This window comes from Rana temporaria, chromosome 5 (genome assembly GCF_905171775.1).
Source record: "Rana temporaria chromosome 5, aRanTem1.1, whole genome shotgun sequence".
Lineage (NCBI taxonomy): Eukaryota > Metazoa > Chordata > Amphibia > Anura > Ranidae > Rana > Rana temporaria.
In genome coordinates, this window is record NC_053493.1 from 254,632,135 (window position 1) to 254,645,194 (window position 13,060).

Here is a 13,060-nt window from a genome sequence, read left to right on the forward strand (position 1 = left end):
ATATATTCAATCAATTAGAAATAATTTACAGCCATTCTAAATGGTATACCCTTTATAATATATCTGTTCAGCTTTAATGCTAAAAGTATGTGCAAGCATCTGGCTTTGCCTTCTTTAAAGATATTGGCCCGGATTCACAAACATTGGCGTATATTTATGCCGGCGTAGCATATCTAATATACGCTACGCCGACGTAGCGCAGAGAGGCAAGCACCGAATTCACAAAGCACTTGCCTCCCAAACTGCGCTGGGTTCCCTCGGCGTAAGCCGTCGTAGGTGGAAGTGGGCGTGAGCAATGCTAATGAGGCATGACCCCATGCAAATGATGGGTCGAGTGCCATACAAGTACTTATAACGAACGGCGCATGCGTGGACGTATCCCAGTGCGCATGCTCAGAATCACGTCGGAACTACTCCCTAAGATACGACGGATCACTGCCTACGACGTGAACGTAACCTACGCACAGCCCTATTCACGTACTACGTAAACGACGTAAAATACGACGGCTGTGTTCCCTGGTCCATACCTTAGCATTAGTTGCGCCTCATATATGGGGAATAACTTTATGCCAGACGTACGACTTACGCAACCCGCGTATATTATGCGCCGGGCGCAAGTACGTTCGTGAATTGGCGTATCTCCCTCATTTGCATAGAAAATCAATGGGAGCGGCAAATGCGCCCACGATACAACTGTGAGTTACGTCGGTCGTAGGAAGCCTATTTTTAGGCGTATCTTAGTATGTGGGTCGGCGCATAGATACGACGGCGCACATTTGTACTTTCGTCGGCGTATCTTGAGATACGTCGGCGTAAGTGCTTTGTGAATCCGGGCCATTAGGTTTAGTTCTACTGCATTTGCCATGTTAGGAGTTAAAAAAATAAATAAAAGCAGGCCTCAAGCCACACGCAAAAGGTTGATCAATGACAAATTAGGAATAATACAATCATATCTATCACTAAAGCTTAGTACACACGATCAGAAAATCGGACGCAAAAAAAAAAAAAAGCAAAAAAAAAAAGCTCGATCAGTTCATGCAAAATTATGCGAAGGGACAAACATGAAAATGTCTCTTGTACGATAACAGAAAGAGCGATTTTTGTTTAAAATCAGTACAGCATTTGTTAAGTTTAAAAAAATAAATAAAATCAGAAGACCAAGAACACACATGCTCGGAAACAAAATAATACAATACAATACAACACAACACAACACAACACTTCTGAGGTTGTATTCTGTCATACGAGCATTTTGGCAACCTTAGTAACCTCTTCATTTTCCATATGAGACTAGCATGCAAGCAAAAAACAAAAGAAAAACACAAACGATCATTCGTTCTGATATTTTCATTCTGTGTACCAGGAGAACTTTACCCCCCAGAGCATGATGCCTCCCCATCCACCCTTCCTCTCCTCCGCTGCAGAAATCAGGCCTTTTTTTGGCCTTTTTTACCAAAAAATAAAGGCCCCCCCCCCCCCCCTCTCTCACATTATTCATCTAGGCCAGGGATATACAATTAGCGGACCTCCAGCTGTTGCAAAACTACAATTCCCATCATGCTCTGCCTCTAGGTGTCATACTTGTGGCTGTCAGAGTCTTGCTATGCCTCATGAAACTTGAAGTTCTGCAACAGCTGGAGGTCCGCTAATTGCATATCCCTGATCTAGGCCATGGGTCTTCAAGCTAGGGCCCTCCAGTTGTTCAGGAACTACAATTCCCATCATGCCTAGTCATGTCTGTGAATGTCAGTGTGTTACAATGCTTCATGGGATGTGTAGTTCTACAACAGCTGGAGGGCCGTAGTTTGAGGATCCCTGATCTAGGCGAATGACATCATCTCCTGGGATATGTTCCTCTCATATCCCAAGAGGCATAGTCCTTTATTGGGAAAGGGGAAGGGGACGGGGCCAGGCAACGTTCCATCAGTGAAGCCGTCAGCTGACCGATGACCAAGGGGAGTTCATAAAAGATGCGTATCAGAGCAGGACAATGCTGGATCCGCTTGGCAGGCAAGTCACTTAAAATGTACAGGACCTGCAACCAGGTAAGTGGGGTTAAGGAAAAAAAAAAAAAGGGTTAAGGGTGGTGGTAGGGAGGGTAAAGTTCCACTTTAAGCCTTGCCCACAGGCGTCCTCACAATGCATGTCAAACTTCGAAAGCATTAACACAAACAAACTAACATACTTTACATGAAAACAATGTGCATAATTATTGTTTAATGTGCAGCTCCATAAAAAGCTCATCTACCTGAGTAACTGTCTTGTGATTTGGGGCTGCGACCTCCCAGACATCTCACTTCACTGTCAGTCCCGTTCACCATTTCTATGAATTGCCTTACTCTGTGGTCAAGGGAAAAAAAAAAAGTTACAATTTATTTAAAGAAAAAAATTAAATAGAAATACGAATACAGATTATACTTTTGTCAAAAGGCATTTTCCCATTTAAAAAATATATTGAAATGAACATATATTGTACATGAAGTGCAAGTGTAGTTAATATATTTAAGAGATCATAAATATAAAAAGACTGAATACTCACTTTAGGGTGAAGAAAAGATTAGGATTTCTCTCTAGTAGGTTGGGGTATAATTGTTGTGTGGTTTCAATAGCTTCACCCATTCTTCCTGCTAGTACCAGCTTCTGGATCCCTGGAGGGCAAATAAATAAAATGCTTGGTATAGAACTACTCTATGAAATATGAAACAGAAGTCTTGAAGCTTTGCTCCTTTTGGCATGAAAAAAGAATTAACAGTACAAAAGATTAGTAGTAAGTAAGCATTATCCTTGTTACTATTAAACAGAAAGTAAAACCCCTGCAAGAGAAAGGCATAATGAGCTAGTATGCACAGCATACTAGCTCATTATGTGTCACTTACCTGCGATCGAAGCCCTCCTCCATCCCGTCCACTGCCATGTCCCCTCTTCATGTTATCGCAGCTCCGGCGCTGTGATTGGCCGGAGCGGCAAAGGCGTCACTCCCGCGCATGCGTGCGGGACTGGCAGATCCCAGCGCATGCGCGAAAATACGGTATTAACCCAAATAATGGCATCAAGAAAAAACAGCGCTCAGTGCGCCGTAGACATCGACGCTCGTCTCAATCGTAAATATCTCCTAAACCGTGCAGGTTTAGGAGATATTTCTTGCACCTACATGCAAGCCTTAATCTAGGCTTACCTGTAGGTGCAAGATGTGTGGTTCGGTTTACAATCACTTTAAGCGGCAACCTGTGAACAATGGAACTGCCCAGTCCTTAAAGCGGGGGTTCTCCCTAAAAAAATTTTTTTTTTCCCTAGCATCTCATTCAGCATAGTAGCGTGAGCTACAGTATGCCTTTATATTTTTTTTTGGCGCCGTACTCACTGTGTAATCGCGTAGTAAAGTTTCAGGGGAATGGGCGTTCCTATGCAGAGGGCTCGTGATTGACGGCCGGCTATGGCGCGTCACGGAAATAGCCGAAATAGGTGTTTGCTCTTCACGGCGCCTGCGCAGTCAGCTCCGATGTCTGTGCGCAGGCGCCGTATAGCGCCGGGAAGAGCCGAGACCTACTCCGGCTATTTTCGTGAAGCGTGACGCGCCATAGCCGGCCGTCAATCACGAGCCCTCTGAATAGGAACGCCCATTCCCCGCGGGGAGTCTGAAATTTTACAACGCGATTAAACAGTGAGTACGGCGCCAAAAAAAAAAATATAAAAGGCATACTGTAGCTCGCGCTACTATGCTGAATGAGATGCTATAAAGTTGTTTTTTAGGGTGAAACACCGCTTTAATATAAAGTGGTGCTGCATGCATACAGTTGAAGTAAAGAGGAAATACTGTATAGCAGTAAAGAGTAAAAGAGGAAATACTGTTATCCTATGTGTCCATGCACACAGAGGGGGTTGATTTACTAAAGGCAAATCCACCCTGCACTACAATCGCACTTGGAAGTGCAGTTGCTGTAGATCCGAGGGGGAAGATCTGCTGATTTTATGTGCAAGCAAAAATGCGGTTTTTTATTTTCCTTGCATGTTCCCCTCAGGTCTACAGCGACTACAAAGTGGATTTGCCTTTAGTAAATAAACCCCATAGGCCGTTATCATCCGTTTTTGGGAGGGGCGTTTTCTGGTTGGAAAAAAACCCAGAACTAGTGGGTCTGACGAGGAGTTTTTCAGCTGTAAAAACACGAACACTGAAAAAACACTAATGCGGCAAAATGCAAAAAATAAATATACTACTGGCATATTTATTACATCCAGTGACCATGAGGCCTTAAGCAATTACAACAGGATGACATTTGTTATTGTACACTGCAACCTTGACTTATACTTCTGTATGAGACCATTTAAGGTTATAAAAGTCACTCACAAAGGGCACAGACATGCGTCTCCCATGCAGGGCCGTCTTTTCCGCAATGGGGATGCACAGTTGTTCCGTGGATCCCCATGCTGGTGTCCCATTCATTCCTATTGGGACAAGCGGCTACATGAGCACAGCTGCTGTATCTGAATATAGCAGTATATATTCCAGTAATTAGGAGCAGTGTATACACCGCTCCTCAAAGAAGCTGCTTGCAAGACTTTTTTTGACGTCCTGTCAGCGCACCGCTCCAGTGTGAAAGCCCTCGGGCTTTCACATTGGAGTGACAGGAGAGGAGCGATTTACAGCGCCTGTAAATCGCCTCAGTGTGAAAGGGGTCTTAAAGTGGAATTTCACCCATTTGTTATACTTCCTATGATTATAATGCCCATCCAAAGTACGGTAGTACAGTAAATGGATATTATCGATTTTTAAAAATGTATTTATAAATACCTTATTTTAATGCAATTTGCCTGCATTTCCGGGTCCCAACTACCTAGGCGATTACGTCATTAGGCGATTCCCTTGGACTGCGGGGATATCAGCGTCATCTATCCCAGGAGTCTTTGGGCAGCCGAATAGTGAAATCTTGCCATAAAAGGGCGGCCACCGGCATTGCTTTTGCAACCTGTAATCAACAAAGCGCGTAACGCAGTGTAATTACTGCGTAGGTGCGAGATCGGGGTGGTGCATGCTGGGTAGCCAGCTGCACCGAATCCCAGAAATACACAGGAGTGGGCTTCAGATGCCCTTATCCTTGACAGCCCCTGCCTGCTTCCGAGATCAAATAAGAGTACAGATTTATAAATAAAAACTTTGACAATTATCACAATGTCCAAATTAGATAGTACGTGTACCACGAATAATGGGGGTGGTTTTATCATAAAACTGCTTAGGAGACTGGAGCTACACTTTAAGTATCTTGAGAATGAGCAATGATGTTAGCTACAGGTGACCACGGGTCTGAACAGCACTTTGACACTATAGGTCAGGGATATGCAATTAGCGGACCTCCAGCTGTTGCAGAGCTACAAGTCCCATGAGGCATAGCAAGACTGATAGCCACAAGCATGACACCCAGAGGCATGATGGGACTTGTAGTTTTGCAACAGCTGAAGGTTCGCCAATTGCATATCCCTGCTATAGGTGAATGTTCAAAGAAATACAAGCTGTAAAAATGTGGAACAGACTCCCTGCAGAGGTGGTTCTGTCCAGCTCAGTAGATTGCTTTGAAAAAGTCCTGGAACCTTTCCTAAGTGTACATAATATAACTGAATACTCTTGGGGGATCAGGAAAGAATTTTTTCCCCTGCTGAAGCAAACTGGATAATATTTTGCTGTTTTTTTTTTCTTACCTTCCTCTGGATCAACTACAGGTATAGGATTGTGTATAAAGGATTGCATAACCCCCCCCTCCTTTATTGGTTGAACTAGATGGACTTGTCTTTTTTTTTTTCAACCAGACTAACTATATAACAAGCGACATTAAATATGGAAAAATACATTACTTTGCCGATTCTTGATGGAGGCCAGCTCTTCCTGAACAGTCTGGTCAGTGGACTTGGCAAAGGCTTCTGCTGTAGAGCAATAGCCATGATGCACAAGATATGAAGAAACCATCCTAAAATAAAAAGGAAGAGGTGTAAGGGAGCTTTAAAAAACAGAATGAGTCAGGAGGACAGTGAAAAAATAAAAAATAAATAAAAAAACAGCCGAGTTTCAATTACAGCAGTTCCTCAGAAATGATTGAATCATGGTACACCTTGCATTAGGCACGCTCGGGCGCTGATCTCCAACTATCTGCAGAATACCAAGTGGCCTTGTAAATCACAACTGAGAACACTTGTATCTTCTATGATAAGAACGGATTACTGCGCTGTAGGGTAAAAAGTACACTGCACAGCTGTTAGTCCTTTTATAAAATCTATAGCTACCCAGTTACTATTCTCATTTAAGGCATCACTGCATGTAGTTATAAATTAGTACAATAAACTCGCAATCATGGGTCGAACTGCAGGACTGAATTAATGATGTCTCAATAGCCAAGCATGGATACATGCCAACTTTAGCAAAGTTCCAAGCACACAAAGCCATAAATATTCCAAAGCATTCAGTATAAGAAAGCAGCACAGAGATTTTGGCCATCACAATAGTTAATTATGCCATATATGTATTTAAACAGATATGAATGAAATTCAGTGTACCTTTGTAGAATTTAATAATTGTTTAATTTGCACAGGGAATGGTCAATTGGCCTTAAAGGAGTTGTAAAGGAAACATTTTTTTTTTTCTGAAATGACTGTTTACAGGGTATAGAGACATAGGGACAGATTCTCAAAAGACATACGACGGCGTATCTCCAGATACGCCGTCGTATCCGAGTTGCGCCTATTGTCGTATCTATGCGCCTGATTCTTAGAGGCTCAGTTACGCATAGATTTCCCTTCGATCCGACAGGCGCAAGTCTCTTACGCCGTCGGATCGTAACTGCATATTTACGCTGGCCGCTAGGGGCGTGTACGCTGATTTACGCGTCAAAATATGTAAATCAGCTAGATACGTGAATTCACGAACGTACGCCCGGCCGACGCAGTACATTTACGCCGTTTACGTTAGGCTTTTCCCGGCGTAACGTTACCTCTGCTATATTGTGGCGTAAGTGCGGCGTACCAATGTTAAGTATGGCCGTTGTTCCCGTGACGAAATTTGAACATTTTGCGTCGTTTGCGCAACTCGTCCGTGAATGGGGCTGGACTTAATTTATGTTCACGTCAAAACCAATACGTCCTTGCGGCGTATTAGGAGCAATGCACACTGGGAGATATGCACGGACGGCGCATGCGCCGTTCGTGAAAAACGTCAATCACGTCGGGTCACAGAGCATTAACATAAAGCACGCCCCCTGTCCCACATTTGAATTAGGCGGGCTTACGCCGGCCAATTTACGCCACGCCGCCGCAACTTACGGAGTAAGTGCTTTGAGAATACTGCACTTGCCCGTCTAAGTTGCGAGGCGTAACGTAAATCAGATACGTTACGCCCGCACAAAGTTATGCACTCCTACGAGAATCGGGCCCATAAAAGTTAACGGATTCCTTTTAAAAATGATTAAAAATAGATAAAAATCAATCATATAATGTACCTGCAGTTTCTAGTTTCGTTTTCGCATGTTTCCTACTTCTGTGATGTACAGAGCCAATACAGGGCAGTGATGGTTTGGAAAACGAAACGGATTGGTGCTGAGGGGTTTTAGACACACAGTAATCACACCTCCTTGATTAGTGAACACAGAGAGAAAGCTCCCAGCACTGTGGTCATCAGGAAACAGACAACCAGGAAGTGTGGAGATCAGAGAAGAATTACAGCAACTTGAGAGTAAAAACCAACAATGAGGACATGAAAACAGCACTGCATTAAGGTAAAGGAAGCTATTAAGATAAAAAAAAAATTCCTTTACAAACCCTTTAATGTGCAACAAATCCACTATTACTCAGCCCAATTGTTCTTCCATAAAGGCAGCAAAAGTGTATTAAAAGGAGGATGTGGTAAACAAGAGCGAACTTTCTTACTTGGTGACCCATTACACTGTATGGCAACAATAATTTATTTTTCAGGTGCTTAGAAATCCAGTCACCAGAGGTCTATTATTTCTGCAGCCATCGCCTGTCGCCTGTAGGCTGAACTTGTCACACAACAAGTACTTACTTTTGAATTACAGACTGCCAGTCTCCACCTACTGGAAACCTTTCAATCTGTGCCTGAATCTTGGCTCTCCACTCCCGAATGTAGTCTTCGATATCAAACACAAAGGGACTCTGGCCAAAATTTGCATCAACCACTTCACCGGGTGTTTGAAGTCCAACGGTTGGATACAGGTTCGGCTTTAAAAAAATAAATAAATAAATAAATAAATAAAACATCAGTTCTTAGTGTGTAGCAGTTATGAAAGAATGACACAGCTAAATGGAGGGAAGAGTAAGAGCCGGTTCACACACAGGCGACACGACTTTGGGGGCGAATCGGCAAGTCGATCTCAAGGCGTCTTGAGAGGCAACTTGCAAAATGACTTCAGTATTGAAGTCAATAGAAGTCGCGCCGAATCGCCCCCAAAGTAGTACAGGAAACTTTTTCTAAGTCGGAGCGACTTGCGTCGCTCCTATTAGAACGGTTCAATTCACTACAATGGGACGCGACTTGTCAGGCGGCTGTGTCGCCTGATGAGTCGCCCCAGTGTGAACCCGGGTCTTAAAGTTCAGCCAAACTACAACCTGATCCTATAATAGCAAAGCACTATAAATATTTACTCCGATAGTCCCATTTTTGTAACATTTAACTTTACACTACTACTGGCTTGCTACCATGATTGGAAATCTCAAGCTTTGAAAGTACTCAGAAGAATATTCAAATTTAACGCACAGTTTCAACTGTTTAATTTTTATTTTTTTCATGAATATCGTTCTTTTAAAAAATCTTAGTTATATTACTCACGTTTTACATATGGATCGCCGCTCGATTGCCGTTTTCCCAAACTAATATAACGTTTATTCTGCCTTGCTGGCATTTCCATATTTCTTGTGGGCATGTGAAGTCCGCAAGCACAATCTTCCGGGACACGGTGCAGCTAAGCGACCAGCATGCACCGACCATACGCAATATGTACGGCTCGCAACGCTGTACACTTCAGACGTTGCCATCACAACGGGCGGCGGCATCGGAAGTGCCCGCCCCGTTGTGATGGCCAACGAAGCCCTCGGCGCTGCCCACCGACTCCTGGGAAATGAAAACACATCTCACAGGAGCACCAGCGACTACGGGCGCCAAGGGAAATTACGTCAGGCACCACAGAGAGGAAATGGCAGAATAGGACAACATAGAAACAGTGCTGAAGGGGTGAGTAAAAAAAAAAAAAAAATCCAAATGTTTTTGCTGATTGATTTATGCAAAGTTGTTTTTTTGGGTGGAACTCCGCTTTAACATCACTTTATACATACCGTATTTATCGGCGTATATCGCGCACTTTTTTCCCCCTTAAAATAAGGGGAAAATCGTGGGTGCGCGATATACGCCGATAGCCGCGCTCAGTTTGAAATCCTGCGCCAACATATACCGAGTGCAGTACACTCGGGTACATTCGGCTAGGCTCGGCTTCACTCGTGCTCACGCATAAACGTCACAGAGCGTGAGCTCCGAGGCCGCAGACGGACGCCGGACCGGACGATGGACACTGGGAAGACACCTAAACTAAGTAATAAAATCAAATAACATTTTTTTTTACAGGAATTTCGGGGGCAACTTTAGGGGTGCGCGGTATACGCGGGAGCGCGCTATACCGCAATAAATACTACTGAATAAAGTTGGCATTTAGTTATAAAACTTATTAAACAAGGATTCTATTTATGTATTCATTAGAACATCATGATAAATCTATACCTTCATTGAGAAAATATCTAATCTAAAATGGTATTTATCAGTTTGGATAAAGTTATGAGCGTAGAAATGGTTGACCTAACTCTCAATTCACAGCATGGTCTACAATGTCTATTTTAAGTCAGGTCTTCAGTATATACCAGGAAATTCACAGGGATATCCTGAAATAAACACCATATGATCAAGTCACAAACTTGAGCCAAGTCAACTGCTTCTAGACAAGTGACATATCCCCTTTCAAAAGTGTGTAGAGAAATCTTTACCAGGCACCATTTGTGAATAATCAGCGATAACTCTGGACTGCCAGTAGACCAGGGGTAGGCAACCTTTCATAGGTGAAGATCTACCTGAGCAACATGGAAGAGGTCAAAGATCACCAGGGTGCAGACTTTTTTTAACCACTTAACCCCCGGACCATATTGCCGGTCAAAGACCAGAGCACTTTTTGCGATTCGGCACTGCGTCGTTTTAACTGACAATTGCGCGGTCGTGCGACGTGGCTCCCAAACAAAATTGGCGTCCTTTTTTCCCCACAAATAGAGCTTTCCTTTGGTGGTATTTGATCACCTCTGCGGTTTTCAGTTTTTGCGCTATAAACAAAAATAGAGCGACAATTTTGAAAAAAAAGAATATTTTTTACCTTTTGCTATAATAAATATCCCCCAAAAATATATAAAAAAAAATGTTTTCCTCAGTTTAGGCCGATACGTATTCTTCTACATACTTTTCCTTAAAAAAAAATTGCAATAAGCGTTTATTGATTGGTTTGCCCAAAAGTTATAGCGTTTACAAAATAGGGGTATTTTTATGGCATTTTTATCAATATATATATTTTTTTTTTACGAGTAATGGCGGCGATCAGCTTTTTTTTTTTCGGTACTGCGACATTATGGCGGACACATTTTTGGGACCATTGGCATTTTTATAGCGATCAGTGCTATAAAAATGCTTTGGATTACTATAGAAATGCCACTGGCAGTGAAGGGGTTAACACTAGGGGGCGGGGAAGGGGTTAAGTATGTTCCCTGGGTGTGTTCTAACTGTAGGGGGTGTGGCCTCACTAGGGGAAATGACCGATCTTCTGTTCATACATTGTATGAACAGAGGATCAGCATTTCTCTCCCTGACAGGACCGGGAGCTTACACACACAGCTCCCGGTCCCCGCTCTGTAACGAGCAATCGCGGGTGCCCGGCGGTGATCGCGCCCGCCGGGCACGCGCACGGGGGCCTGCGCGAGAGCCGACGTTCTATTACGTGCTCTCGTGCAGGGGAGCCGATCTGCCGCCGTAAAACAACGGCGGCTGGTCGGCAAGTGATTAATCCGTTTTTGTTCTCTTTAAAGAGGAAGTAAACCCTGATGGGTGTTACTTCCTCTGTTTCCCTGCAAAGATAAAGCATAATGGACTACTATGCATCGCATAGTAGCCCATTATGTGACACCTATTTTTAGGACAACGTTAGGTTAAAGCTGGAATTCTACTTCAACCACTTTTAAAGCACTCGGGCTTTCACATTGGGATTGCAGATGAGGCTTCTTTCAGGAGCATTTTTTAATGCCAAGACCCCTTTCCTAATGGAAAGTAGCAAAGGACGGATGGACGGCCGTGAATAAGCACTAACCAAGTGTGAAACGCGTCGGCTGTTTTTGATTTCTGCTGTGTATTTGCGGTGTTTGCTCATGTTCCTTCAATAAAGGCAACTCATGAGTTCTTTGGTGTGCGGCCGTCCATCCGTCCTTTGCTACTTTCCATTGCCTAGTGCATTGCCAGCACCCACATCCACCTGGACTTACCCACAATTGCACTTGGGATTTCCCTTGAGCAGTGAACCTCACCTCGCTCAGTTCTTTGGATTCCAAGACCCCTTTCCCATTGGGGCATTTTCCAGGCGCTTTAGTATGAAAGCACTCAGGCTTTCACATTGGGATTGTAGATGCAGCTTCTTTCAGGCTCTTTTTTTAACGCCTGAAAAACGCCCCAGTGTGAAAGGGGTCCAAGTATTGTCTTGCAGCCTGATAGCCCAGATTCCTATTTCCATTTACCAGGTTATGAGTAAATCTGCTTGGAGGCTCTAAGCACTGTACCACCAAGAAAACAAACAAAAAAATGGACTTGAACTTTAAAGGGTAACTCACCGGGAGGTCTGTAAAGGCGATACCTGTTGAAACATAAAAAATAATGGGTTTTACTTTTACATTTTTATAATAAACTGGAGAAGAAATATTTAGTGGTAAGAAAAATGATGTAACATGTATAGATAGATTTGTTTTGCCATCCAAATAATCTGTATGCTTTGCAGTAGGTCTGACACAGCAGATCCTCAGTGACTTGATTAAAACCACCCTCTTGGAAACACCCACTAATTGAACCAATGAGCAGTGCCCATCTCAAAGCAGAAGGATTTAATGAATACACACAGTGTTACATCTGAAGAATGCATAACTGCAGAGCTAGCAGAACAAACACACAAATATAGCTGCTCATTTCAAGGACAGCAACCTTCAACACGATCCTCTATGTACTACAGTTCATACCCCTTGAAATTTTCCACATTTTGTCATCTTACAACCAATAACGGAAATGTATTTTATTGGGATTTTATGTGATAGAGCAACACAAATTAGCACATAATTGTTAAAGCCCTCAGAGGTTTGTTAGAGAATCTTAGTGAACAAACATCATAAAGGCCAAGAAACACATCAGACAGGTCAGGGATAGAAGTTTAAAGCAGGGTTAGGTTGTAAAAAAATATCCCAAGCTTTGAACATCTCAAAGAGCCCCTAATTTTCCACTTCTTAATAAGTAATTCAACAGTACCGACTGGGCTTTGGATATCTTTTTATATCCTTTTCCATCTTTGTAAAGTTTTGTTACCTTGTTGCACAGGTCTTTTGACTGTTCTTTTCTACCTCCTCATGGCTCAGAGTCTAGCCTGCTAAGTGCATCCATGTGAGAGTAAAACAAACCCATTGACTATGTATACACAGACACTAATTGTGATTTAAAAAGCCACAAATGTGGGAAATTAACCTTTAATTGACATTTTAACCTGTGTGTGCCACCTTCTGTGTCTGTACCAAGGCCAAACATTCCAGGGTATGTAAACTTTTTATCAGGGCCATTTGGGCGATTTCCTTTATCATTAGGATTTGAAAAGGATCCAAAAAACGATGCGACAATAAATGGCTTCATGTGATTGCTATCCTTAAAGGAGTTCTCTAAGCTAAAACGTTTAACCCCCGCTGTGCCCGGGCTGTAAAACTATACAAAATAAACTTTCACTTACCTGCCTACGAT

At 43.0% G+C, this 13,060-nt stretch overlaps 1 protein-coding gene across 2 annotated transcripts in view; it reads right to left on the reverse strand.

The window, feature by feature from the left end:
• Positions 1-13,060, reverse strand: part of RANBP9 (RAN binding protein 9) — an 83,072-nt gene that overhangs the window by 16,422 nt on the left and 53,590 nt on the right. For both annotated transcript variants that reach the window (XM_040353747.1, XM_040353746.1), the window contains exons 5-9: positions 11,899-11,921; positions 8,042-8,217; positions 5,845-5,957; positions 2,540-2,648; positions 2,249-2,340 (exon numbers count right to left, since the gene is read on the reverse strand). In XM_040353747.1, coding sequence (XP_040209681.1) covers positions 2,249-2,340; positions 2,540-2,648; positions 5,845-5,957; positions 8,042-8,217; positions 11,899-11,921 — 513 coding nt within the window. The remainder of the gene's footprint in view (positions 1-2,248; positions 2,341-2,539; positions 2,649-5,844; positions 5,958-8,041; positions 8,218-11,898; positions 11,922-13,060) is intronic.